At 36.3% G+C, this 12739-nt stretch overlaps 2 protein-coding genes across 2 annotated transcripts; both read right to left on the reverse strand.

The window, feature by feature from the left end:
- Positions 1 to 213: 213 nt before the first annotated feature.
- On the reverse strand, positions 214 to 7370 carry dnajc5gb (DnaJ (Hsp40) homolog, subfamily C, member 5 gamma b). The gene is made up of 7 exons (XM_053509193.1): positions 7133 to 7370; positions 6536 to 6657; positions 5599 to 5812; positions 5311 to 5467; positions 3488 to 3544; positions 3330 to 3389; positions 214 to 1337 (listed from the first exon to the last, which is right to left on the reverse strand). The coding sequence occupies exons 2-6, from the start codon at positions 6646 to 6648 to the stop codon at positions 3331 to 3333; spliced, it is 600 nt and encodes a 199-aa protein (XP_053365168.1). The 5' UTR covers positions 6649 to 6657; positions 7133 to 7370; the 3' UTR covers positions 214 to 1337; position 3330.
- Positions 7371 to 10502: 3132 nt separating this feature from the next.
- On the reverse strand, positions 10503 to 12269 carry tp53i3 (tumor protein p53 inducible protein 3). Its single transcript, XM_053509366.1, has 5 exons — positions 12094 to 12269; positions 11737 to 12004; positions 11333 to 11545; positions 10989 to 11185; positions 10503 to 10888 (listed from the first exon to the last, which is right to left on the reverse strand). The coding sequence occupies exons 1-5, from the start codon at positions 12229 to 12231 to the stop codon at positions 10700 to 10702; spliced, it is 1005 nt and encodes a 334-aa protein (XP_053365341.1). The 5' UTR covers positions 12232 to 12269; the 3' UTR covers positions 10503 to 10699.
- Positions 12270 to 12739: the final 470 nt, after the last annotated feature.

Raw genomic sequence — 12739 nt, forward strand, 5'->3', positions numbered from 1 at the left:
TATTTTTATAAAGATAAGTAAGGCTAAAAAAAGTATAACTGAACCCTACTACAAGGTTAAAAAGGTTAAGTTTTCTGCTTGATGACCTGAGCTAAAGACAAAAGGCACATTTATGTGCTCTTTGTATAGAAAGGTGAAATAGTCACATACAAAAAAAGAAAATAGACAATCAGAGACAATTTGAATTCAATTATTGTACTTGCTTAGAACAGGTGAAACAAATAAATGAAATATTTTATTTAGATGATTTTGTACACCTCCAATTTACAAACCAAAATATTTTCAATTGTACAATGGTCTGAAGTATTGCATTAATTATCTGTTACAATAATATAAAAAAATAAGTCATGTGACTGATTAGTTATGCCATGCACAAATTTCTCAAAATTTCGAAGTAAAATGGAAGAGCCCAGAAGCATAAAAACATTAATCTAGCAGATACCTGAGTAACCTGTGGCTTATTGTTTGATAAAATATTTACAGACCTTTTTTAGATACCAATTTAGACATGTTTTCAAATGATTTTTCTTTTCTTTTTTTTTCTTTTTTTTTGCATTTCTGTGTGTGTAGGGTGCATTGCAGGTATGGTAAATATTTAAAATGCCTGGATATGCAAAATTTATTCTAAGGCAGCTAAAATATGGACTGGTATGTGCAAGTAAATATTAAAAACTAATATTTGCTTCTTTTAAATCACAGTATCATAAACAGAGTTTTGTGACTCCAAATGTTGTAATAAACAAGTCAGTTCAATTTAAAGCTGCATTTAAAGTGTTTGAAAAGTCCATATAAAACAAAGAAAATATTTAAATACTGTCATGATTTTAATGAGAAAAGGAAAGTTAAATAAGTGTCAGGCCACAATAATTTCTAATAAAATATAGTTGCCATTTAAATTAGCTAATTAAGACAAAAACAAAGACACAAGATGTACTAGTAGTGGGTGCTATTAAAGCACTTTTCCATTTCTTGCACAATATGAATACCAGTAAATTTTTTGAGATAAACAACCCCAGTCTAAAGGAAATTAGTTATTGTGAATTTAATAGATTTCACTATACATATAAATAACCTATAAGAACCTGACACCACATTAAAAGTACAGGCGACAAAAGTACACAAGTGTAAACGATACATTTCAAAAGAAGATTATCCACTTTTGCTCCACAGAAGGTACACATTATTATACAGCTCCTGTATAAGCCAAAATTTCCTCAAGTGTTGCTCAACTTTCCCCTTACTGGGAACGGGCCAGGTGATAAGAGGATCTATCGTTAAAAGTCAAAAGTCTGATGTTCTGCAGACAGCTGGCAGTACGTTTATAGCTGTGTCTCCACCTACAGGAAGAAAAAAAGAAGTTCAGCACTGTAATACAGTAAGTGTCATCTCAATAAAACAAATTACTCAGCATCCTAAATTAGTTTACCAGCTGATCATCAGAAAACCTCTTAAACGGGTTCTTCAGTGGTAATGGCTGTGATGCATCCATGCCTCAAACAGAAAATGGCACTTGTTTTTGCAACTTGAGTCACACTTTAGTAGCATAATACTTTTGGACTTAAATTGCAACTCATTTTTTCTAATTCCTGACTTGAACTCCTCAAGTTTTTCCATGATTACCAGGACACAATTTTTGTAAAAGTTGTGGAAAAAAGATTTACCACCAAAAACATCACCACCTGGATTTCACTGAGCAGTACAAGTACAAGGTTAATTATTAGGTAAAAGTAACTGGGTAATTACAAGTTATTTAACTCCAACTAATGCAGTGAGTAGCTTCTCATTTCTTAACAAGGTCAGAAGACATATCATGTTGCCATGGCAAAGATGTTACAGTACTCTGTTTCAGAAGGGTCTTTGACCTCCATCAAGCAAAAAAAAAAATGATGATTTTGATTGCTGAAACTACAGAAATTGGAATGAACATCAGAAAAAGGCAAAAATTTGATCAATGATTTTGGCCCATGATCAATGATTTTGCTGGATAAGCTGGTTTGAGTATTTTTTATAACTGCTGATGTCCTGGATTTTTTTTTGTCATCACAGTATCTAGAGTTGAGAACTCAGACTGGCAAAAAAAAACCAGTGTGAGCAACAGCTTTGTCTGTGGAAATGCCTTGTTCAAGGATGTCAAAGAAAAATGCCCAGATTGCTTTATACCAACAAAATGGAAAGAAAAAAGGAAAGAAAAAAGGAAAGGAAAATCATCCAAAAACAAAAACATCAACCTTTTCAGGTGGATGGGTTATGGTGGGAGAAGACCACATTGTTTTCGACATATTTCTCTTCTGTCAGCCATGAACAAAAATGTGAGGCTTTAGTACACTGAAACAGGACAGTTTCAAAGTTAAGGGGGGAGGATGGTGCATTTTCTAATTTTTGTCATGTTTGGGTGAACAGTTCCTGGCTGACAAGAATGGAACCTAATGTGATATTCTAATTTTTATTGTTAATTGGCATTATCTTTTGTTTAGGGGAAAAATGTTTTATAAGATGTTTACAGTGGTGGGCGAATACACAAATCCTGTACTTGAGTAAAAGTTGGAATACCCTAGGTGAAATATTACTCAAGTAACAAGTTCCGTTTTTATGTCTCAACTGGCATTTTTAATATATTGTCGCCTTTTTCTGGGGTTAATATGGAAGTCACCATGTGGAAGTCTCCATTTCCACAGTAAAGTAAGGAGGTGGAAGTATTATGAAATTAGGCTTCTTCTTTGCAAACAGAATTGAGGCACTGCATGTCATTGAAAGAATGATTTTTCTGGCCCAAGGTCTGGGGTTTGATTCCCGGCCAGGCTCGATTCCCATCTCTGTGTACATGGAGTTTGATGTTCTCTCCGTGCTTGGTGGGTTTCCTCCGGGTCCTCCAGTTTCCTCCCACAGGCCAAAGATATGCAGGTTAGGCTAATTGGCGTCCCCAAATTGCCCGTAGTGTGTGAATGGGTGTGTAAGTGTGTGTATGTGTGTGCCCTGCGATTGGATTGGCCTGTCCAGGTTGTACCCTGCCTCGTGCCCTAAGTCTCCTGGGATAGGCTCCAGGCCCCCGTGACCCTAAATACAGGATAAAGTGGTATAGAAGATGAGTGAGTGGTTGCAACTTGTTCACGCCTGGTGATCTGTTGTGTTTTCCCCTCTTTTCTATCTACAGTTAAAGTTTCTAATTTCTCCTCATGTAGATTCTGTTGGCTTAAAGTTGGCTTTAAGACTTTATTATTATTATTATTTTTTATTATTACTTGAACATCAGTGGGTGTTGCAGTGGGTATGAGAGGTAGCAATAAGGGTGCCAATCATTATTTTACTGTACTACTGTAAACAGAACCAACCTTAATGTTTCATTGTGTCTTGACTAGAAAGAGACGTCTCTGTGAATACTGGACCATATGCTGTAAAACAGAAGCAAAATAATATAATGCATTATTAATATATGTTTTAAAGCCTGTGAGACATGATTAGCAGACAGTGTTTTACATCAAATACTCACATAAATCTTCAGGCACTGCAGAGGGAACTGGCTGTCCGATGATAATTGTATCATTCACTGCAATGTAAAGAACATTGGTGGACTGTATAAATAAAATGTTATTTACATTTTAATATAAGTGTGCTTTTTGCCAGTATCCAACAATGACCGCTACACTTCCATATATTAAGCAGTCTTAAAAAAATACCTACAACTTTAAGCTATGACTAAATACCTATCTGTTTCTTAAGAATTTGGGTTAGCCACACCAAAAAAAAAAAAAAAAACTTCCCAAAAGTGTTTGATGGTACTTCTAATTAGTAACCCAGTGAACCAATGTAATTATATATTTAATGATGAAAACTTCAAAGCACTTATAAACTTATAAAATAAAAATAAAAATTCAGCTGAAACTGGAAATTTAAGTCCTCTTTGTTTTGTAGTCACATAGCTTTTCACTTTCAATCAATGGTTCCTCAGTTTCTTCTCAGGGGTCATCTTAGGCCTATCATTGAATCATTTGAATAACCTGCTAATATCATAACCTTGACTTTACTTTGCGCTTTCTTCGTTGTCCATAAACCTGCATTAATCAACCTTTCCGAGCTCATACAGTTCTACACCCCTGCTTATACTCCTCATTAAGCCATTTATGGCTTCTGTCTAGAGTCTTTAATTACACTGCTCTCTGTCTCTCAAATTCTTTATAATCATAGGCTGCATTTAATCATCATTTTACTTTTAGTGTTTTTTAATATTGACTGTTGTTACTATTTGAATGTATTTTGTAAGGTGACTGTGTGTGACTTGAAAGCTGCCCATAAATTAAATAAGCAATTATTATTGTTGGACATATTGTAATATACATAATTCCAGTTCATATATTTATTTCGAATTTACATTTAGACATTTGGCAGAGATCTTACAAAGTGCTTTAAAGATTTTGTTACTGGAGAGATCCTTACACTGGGTTAGTAGGTTACTACAGTACATGGTACTTTACACATCATAGGTGTAAAGTACCATCATAGGTTACTAACCAAGAACCATCAGTCAAACATGTTGGGAAAGATGTGTCACACACAATGAACTTTGAAGTTAGAAATATGAAGAAAAAATTAAGCATCCATAAGCAAATGTTATATGTTTAAAACTACACCAAAAGGGGAAAAAGTATTTATACTTTTATAATACTTTTTAGTATTTATACTTGTATTTATACTATGTATAAACTATATAATAATCCATAGGTTATACGCAAAGAAATCAGATATAAATAAAAAAAACAATTCTGAAATGGAACAATGTTATTAACCAGGAGAATAAACATTACAGAACTATAACAAAGACCCTAAACATACTTGTCACTACAATGTGGCAATAACTTATCTTAGGAAAGCAGCTTTGCAAATATAATTGCAAGAACTCCATTTCCACAGTAAAGCAAGGAGGTTCAAGTATTATGAAATTAGGCTTCTTCTTTGCAAACAGAATTGGGGCACTGCCTGTCATTGAAGGAATGATGTGTAAAGTATCAAGGCATATTGGAGAATAATTTAATCTCATCTAACCAAGAAACTGGTTCCGAGGAGAAGGTAGTGTTTTTAACAAAACAATGACCCTAAACATACAGGCAAAGCAACTAAAAACTGGTAAAGATGCATATTTGACCTATCCATTTAAGTCCATCAGAGGGACCTGAATCCTTTTTTCCCTGTTAGTTGGCTCCAAAGTAATTTTTTTTTGTTTTTTTACATTTGAATACATATTGTTGTTCATTATTATAAGTAAAAAGGCAAAACAATTATTTTAAGAAGAACTTTTCACTTTTCCGGTAATTTTACCTTTGTTTGGTTCATCAAATGTTTGGGCTTCAAGGAGATCAGGATCCACATAGAAATCAGTCTCATCTTCTTCTTTTGATCCACACTTCCCACAGCAGAAGCAGCAGCAGCAGAAGCAACAGCAACAAGTGAAAACCATGGTACAGGCAAAAAGTGCCTAAAAAGACAAGGGAACAAAAACCCAACTGAGATTAAAGTTGGCAACATGGGCGCATAATATTAAAAGAAAAAAGTTTTTAAAGGCTTTCTACTGTCAGTTGAGAGTGATTTAAACATTCAGCTGCCCACCTTGAACCAACACTTTGTCGTGAGGAAGTAGTATTTAACACTTTCTTCTCCGAACTGGTCAGCAATATAAAGGCCCATGGACCCATATTGATCATAGATTTGACGTTTGTTAACATCATTAAGAATAGAGTTGGCATTGTTGATCTCTTTAAACTTTTCAGCAGCCTCTGGGTTGTTTGGGTTCTTATCTGGATGATACCGGAGTGCAAGTTTTCTGAAAAGACATTTGTTTGTTATGGTTATGTTGATGTACAACTGGTTCAAAGGTCTGTCTATGCGAATACATGCTGACATAATTGATAGGCACCAACACTGCTCAACTGCATCAATACTATATTATGAACATACAAAAAGATCCTCCTTTGACACAAGGGTCAAACTTTTTTCCATGCCAAGAGTAAATTTATTCATTCATCTCCTACACCGTTTATCCTGTGTGCAGGGTCACTTGGAGAGACTTGGGGCACAAGGCAGGGTACACCCTGGACAGGAGGCCAATCCATCGCAGGGCACACACACATACTACAGACAATTTGGGAACGCCAGTTAATATAATCTATATGTTTTTGGACTGTGGGAGGAAACCCGCCAAGCACGGAGAAAACATGCACACACCGTGCACATAGACCTGAGGTCGTAAATCAAACCTTGAGCCTAAATGTGGGAGGCCACTGTGCCACTGGCATGAATATGAGCAAAAAAAAAAAAGGCGCATGTGAGTAAGACACCATGCAAAAGTTAAATCACATTAGAAATGATTACAACAATGTACATGGCTTCGTTTTTACACAGTTTTTACACACGCAGTTAACTCCGACAAGAAGTCAAACAAACATATATTTATAATGCAGACTCATATCTATTTAAAGTAATGATAAATTGAAGTTAACAATGTTAATTGTAATATACAATAAATAGTAAAGCTATTGCAGTTTACCTATAAGATCTTTTAATATCCTCAGGTGAAGCTCCTTTTTGCAAATCCAGGGTCTTGTATAAACTTTCTCCAGCTGTGGAAAGCTTGCGCTGAGGTTTGTTTGGATCCGTCATCCTTCACTTCTGAAAATCCCATAGACATAAAATATAAAACGACTATGTATACTAGATTTAAGCAGGCAGCTGTTTTCATAAAGTAGTTTTTAGAACTGCTGTAAAACAAGCAGTTCAAGGAACTGAATGGGATGGTGCAGGTTATCCGAGATTAATATCAATCACATATCCACTGTAGGTGCTGGTTAGTGGTGTAGCAGCAATGCAGTAGTACAAAAAACACACAGAACGTAGTGTTAGTATAGTTTGTGGGTTTTAAAAATAATATCACTGAAACATTACTTAATTACAATGAAAAAAGTTAATACTTCTACGCTAAATCTCATGTTTAATAAACTTTTACAACCCGCGGTCAGCCCCAGTAGATAGTAGCCAACATGCGAGCCAAAAATGGCTGAACTTTCAGTGTAACCGGCTAACGCAGGTCAAAGGAGAAATCTTTTACAAGTCTAACGCGAACAAAGCATCAAATCCATCTACCTACCTCTTCACAGACAACTAACCGAGATTATAAAAGATCTTCGTCGGTCCGTGTCAAAATATCCTACGACGTTCTGAATGCCATTATTCTATCAATACAATTCTCAACTTCAAACGTACTAAAATCGCTACTCTGTACCAGGAAGTGTGCTGTTCCGGAATCCACCTAGAAACAACCCGCCGTGTGCGGAAAGGCGGGCTAACAGGCAAGGCAGCAGACGGTACTGTGCCAGGGTATGACAGTCTTATGTCAGACACGTGCTAGGAATTTAACTACTCAGGGCTGAAGTCTTTCCCAGGGAGCCTAGGGTGCAAGGCGGTGGACACCCTGCATGGGTTGTCAATCATATCCACCTAGTTATACACTACGGGCAAATTCCAACCAGCATGTTTTTGGGCTGTGGGAGAAAAACGAGGTACCTGGAGGAAACCCACAAAGCACAGGGAGAACATGCAAACTTCACTTGCACGTCACAAACATGAGATTTAAACCTCCTGCTGAGCCTCACTGACCACATATTTATTACTTTTTTCAAATTAAATATTCAATCCATGTTAATATAGATGATTATAGTCCAATTTATCGGATATATTGTATCTTATTATTTTCAAGCATTTTTATTTCCAAGTGTGTTTGATGCACATTTCAAGTTATTTGTACGATCCCTAAATCATCCCTCTATATATGTTAATACAAAAAATTCCCTTACATCGCACTAGTTATAATTATTTACTTAACATGACATGTAGCATGTGAACATGGATGACGGAACAATAAATGGATGACGGAACAATAGAAGAAGGTGGCCTGGTCTGATAAATCATGTTTTGTTTTTTGTTTTGTTTTTTGTTTTTTAACATAATGTGTTAAAAAATGGCTGGGTCCATGTGCATAATTTTCCTGTGGAAGAGATAAGGCAAGCAGGCAGAGGCTGATGTGGTAAAGCTGATGTGATGCTTTGGGTAATGTTCTGCTGGGAATCCCTATGCCCTACGATTTACGTAGATGTTACTTTGACATATACCACCTACCTAATGAAAATGGTATATACAAACTACCACTTAAAAGTTTGGGATCACTTTCTAACTCCATGGTCATTCCTGATTTTTATTTCTTTCTACATTGTAAAGCAATGCTGAAGGTGTCCAAAATATGCAACAATCTCTTTTGAACAGTTAATGTTAAGATGTATCTGCTACTCATGGTCTGTAAAGCCTTCATAATGGCTCTAATTAAATGTGCTGGTAATTGGTGATTTTTGTGGCTGATAACTTTAAATGAATTAGGTTTTGGTCTTTTCTTCTTGGGAAGGTCACCATGAGAGGCAGTTTGATCATGGTGCTTGATGGGTTTTGCAAATGCACTTGTCAATGTCTCTGTTCTTGCAAGAATTATTCTAGAAGGCTGACCTCCATGTCTCAAAATAACAACTGACTGTTGTTGCCGTTGTTGTTACATAATTAACTACTGTAAGTAATTATAGTATAAAGGTATGAAATACCTAAGTGTTATTTCATAGTTTTGAAATCCCCAGTATTGTTGTAGAATGTAGAAAATAAATCGAAAGAAATTTGCAAGTGATCCCAAACCTTTGAGCGTTAATGTATATATGTAAACATTTCTTGGAGATTTGTTCCATATTGACACAATTGCATCACACAGTTGCTGCAGATTTGCACATCCATCATTGTCTCGCGTTGAAACACATCCTAAAGGTACTCTATTAGATTGAGATCTGATGCCTGTGTTCATTTGAGTACAGTCCCTGTCATGTTCTAGAAACCAGTTTTAAATGATTTTAGCTTTTTGAAATTGCATGTTATCCTAGTGAAAGTAACTATCAGAAGATGTGTACTGTACACTGTGGTCATAAAGAGACAGACATGGATAGCAACAATACTTAGGTACGTAGTGGTCCAAAATGTTCCAGCAATATTTCCCCCACATCATTACACTACCAGACGCAGCCTGAACCCTTGATATAAGGCAGGATGGATCACATTTAGGAATTTGGCAGGCCCCTTATTCAAAGCAACTTTAAAAAGTGTTTTGAATTATGCATGCCTTCATGATGTTTATACCTAATTTTGATCTTACCATCCAAATGTTGCAGCATAAATCAAGACTTTTTCAGAATTTTCCAATCTTCTAGTGTCAATTTATGCCGATACGAATACTTTCAGTTTCCTGTACTTAGTTGATAGGAGTGGCACCTGGCATGATTAACTTCTTCCTTATAAAAACATCTACGACATAAACCAGTGAGAAACAAGGGCAGATAATAACAGATAAACAGGCCAGTGATTAGTATACTGGTGATACTGAATGCTGAGGGATTGAAACAGATGGAAGGGAAAATGTGGTTGCTGCTGAGGTTAAATAAACATGCAATTTTTAAATTGTATTTTTAGGGAATTTGCAGTGACAAAAACATTTGTTCCAATTTCTTTAATTTAGTTTTAATTTATAACATAATACATAATTTTATTTAATGCATATATATATACACACATACATACATACACACACACACACACACACACACACACTACCCCGTTATGTAATACGTACACTACCCCGTAATGTGATTGAGACCACCGTTTCATGTGGAATGCTTGCCAGTATGCTCACACTACTCAAACATACCAGACTGTGGGGCAAGTGTTTTCAGATCCATGTTTGAATCATTAGTGTACAAGCACCCTTATTTGATTTGTAAGGTTACACAGTTGAATATTCAAATTGCAAAAAGCAAAAATTCTTTACGTCAAGTACATCTTTAGCATTGCCTAGTGCAGCAGTAACAATTAACAGCCAATGCCAGTCCCAAGCCTGGGTAAAATTGTGGAGTTTGGTAAGGAAGGGCATTTAATAAACCCATGCCAAGTTGTCTGGTCTGCTGTGGTGAGCTGCTGAAAGATCGATGACATTATAGGGCAATACAAACTAAAATATTTACTCCGCAAGCACAATTGAAATAACATCTCTACTGTAGTTGAGTTGTGGTTATTCAGAGGTGTAGCTGAGTTAAAGAAACTGTCACAGCCAGAATTCACAGACTATTCTGACAGTTTGGGAATTTAAACCACTTTTTCTACTTTTTCTCCCCTCACAGGGTTTTCTAGTGTTCCCAGAAGTACAGTGCTGCTGATTCCACCGCACTCTGACCATGGAAAAAGGGGTACAGAAATTGGCTTAAAATTACAAAATAAAAAACTAGATGAATTTTGTGATTTTGAGATTGAACTGGAGTAACGACACAAACATTTGTCATTATTGTGACAGCTGTTCATGGCATAAAAACTTTAAAAAATAATATTTCATTAGTATACTGTAGCATCTTTAAAATCATAGTTGAATTTTTTTTTTAAAAAAACTTGATTCTAAAGTTAACAAATTTCTGAGACTGGAATCGAACGTGAGTCCAAGCTTTTACTCAATGTCGAATATCAGCTGACAGAGATGCAAATTTAATCTTTGAACTTTATTGCATGTCATAAAGATGCTTCTGAGTGCAAGCATTTTAAAATACAAACCATTACATAGAGATAGTCAGTATAATGAAATCAATCAAGCCTCTAAAATTTTGATTATGATTTTGCCAGTATTTTTGTTGGCCTCCATGTGTCTGTGTGCCTCAGTTATGTCTTCCATGTTGAACATGCTGTCGATTATTGGCCTCAGTGACATGGGCAGGTCTGTTGACTGAAAGTGTGGCAAAGCCTGTTCAATGAAGCTCCTGACCAATTCGGCTTTATACTATAATATAAGGAGAGTAAACAGAACTGATTGTACAAAAGACTACACATGAAATATTTGTTAGATCTAGTGTAAAGGTTGTTTTTATCCTGAGCGTTACCTGTAGACTCCGTGACCTGAGGAGACTACTGAGAATGTAACCGCGCTTAAATAAAAGTTTGCCAAGCAAGTCTCCATCCACTGCTTTTCCCCCCATAACACCATAGAGCACCCATCTTCCATCCATAGCCAAACTGCACACATTTTTCTCCCAATGAGATCCACCTATACAGTCAAGGATGATGTCAACGCCCCTTCCTGCAACAACATTGGGCGCTTACTGTTGGGAGTGAGAATGGGTTGCAAATTAAGTGCTGCAACATTTCTATTGTTAATATTATGATAAGCACACTGGAGAAGGGTTTAATAGGATGGTAAAAGTACACTTTTAACTTCACATCTTACCTTTAGTGAACTGTAGAATCTTTTCAGAGAAGTCCCCTTCTTTGTAATTGAACCCAGCAGCTGCACCTAGTTTTTCTGCAATCTTTAACTTATCAGGGCTTCCAGCAGTCACCAGCGGAACAGCACAAAACAGACGAGTAAGCTGAATGGCAGCAGTGCCGACTCCACTCGCACCGGCATGAATCAACACTGACTCTCCCTTCTTAACTTTTCCTAAAAGCAAACACAGCACTGAAAGTAAAGTAGCAGTAAAAAACAGAATATTTCTGGGTGGAAGAAAATTCTAAATTACTTTTAAACAGCAAAGACATTTGCTTGAGCAGAGAAGAATTTGAGCACATAAATTAAACCTGCAAAAAATTTTTTTTATATCTTTTTATGTTAACAAGTTTGCTTTGAAGCACCTATGAAATGAAGAAGTTGGTAAGCGGTCAACCAGGCCTCTGGAATCGCTGCAGCTTCGTAAAGAGTGAGATTTGAAGGGACTGGCATAAGAAGTTCCTCAGGTACAGCTACGTACTGTGCGTATCCTCCTCCAGAAAGCAAAGCCATGACCTTATCACCTAGTTTAAAATTCCTCCTGAGTCCAGGACCAAAACCAGTGACCACCCCAGCAGCCTCCAAACCAAGAATCTCACTGGCTCCTGGAGGAGCGGAGTAAAGACCTCTCCTCTGTTACAGAAAACAACTATTTCAAAGACTTGTACTTGCTTAACATTGTTTTTAAATGTTATCATGTATATGACTCGTATATGACTTACCTGTAACACATCAGCCCTGTTTAAAGCTGTGGCATAGACTTTAACGAGGACTTCCCCATTTTTAGGTTCAGGTTTGGGAATTTGTCCTAAATACAGTTTTTCTGGCCCACCTGGTTCTTTAAAGCATATTGCCTGCATTGTCTGGCAAGAAGAGTCAACAAAAACATTAAATTTACCAAGACTGTGTTTTCAGTATATAAGTAGATCTTATATATATATATATATATATATATATATATATATATATATATATATATATATATACACACTGGACAGGGTGCCAAATCAATCCCACACACACAAACTATGAGCAATTTGAGGACACCAATGAACCTAATCTGCATGTCTTTGGACTTTGGGAGAAAACGGAAGCACCCGCATGAAACCCACACAGACCCGATGCGGGAATTGAACCCTCGACCCTGGAGGTGTGAAGTCTCCGTTTTATAGTTATTTATTTGTTTTTACCTAGGGGGGAATTAAAGTATATTGACTTACATTGTCGTTATCTGAATGCTCAAGCATAACTTCTGGTCATGGAAGCAGTACTGAAAAAGGAAAACAGTATTTTAACGTGAACATAAAATCTTATAAACTAAAATGGGGGTTATTTATCTTCTGGAGCTAAGTAGCTACCAAAGAGAAC

The sequence above is a fragment of the Clarias gariepinus genome, chromosome 13 (genome assembly GCF_024256425.1).
Source record: "Clarias gariepinus isolate MV-2021 ecotype Netherlands chromosome 13, CGAR_prim_01v2, whole genome shotgun sequence".
Lineage (NCBI taxonomy): Eukaryota > Metazoa > Chordata > Actinopteri > Siluriformes > Clariidae > Clarias > Clarias gariepinus.

What these genes read in the sequence shown, in the direction of transcription:
- dnajc5gb (XM_053509193.1), bottom strand. Translation starts at nt 6,648, where the DNA reads ATGACGGATCCAAACAAACCTCAGCGCAAGCTTTCCACAGCTGGAGAA. An exon ending in GATATTAAAAGATCTTATAG is followed by an intron (nt 5,813 to 6,535) that starts GTAAACTGCAAT and finishes ATGTCTTTTCAG; the next exon opens with AAAACTTGCACTCCGGTATC. An exon ending in ATTTGATGAACCAAACAAAG is followed by an intron (nt 3,545 to 5,310) that starts GTAAAATTACCG and finishes TTTACATTGCAG; the next exon opens with TGAATGATACAATTATCATC.
- tp53i3 (XM_053509366.1), bottom strand. Translation starts at nt 12,231, where the DNA reads ATGCAGGCAATATGCTTTAAAGAACCAGGTGGGCCAGAAAAACTGTAT. An exon ending in ACAGGGCTGATGTGTTACAG is followed by an intron (nt 12,005 to 12,093) that starts GTAAGTCATATA and finishes TTTCTGTAACAG; the next exon opens with AGGAGAGGTCTTTACTCCGC. An exon ending in CCAACTTCTTCATTTCATAG is followed by an intron (nt 11,546 to 11,736) that starts GTGCTTCAAAGC and finishes GTTTGCTTTTAG; the next exon opens with GAAAAGTTAAGAAGGGAGAG.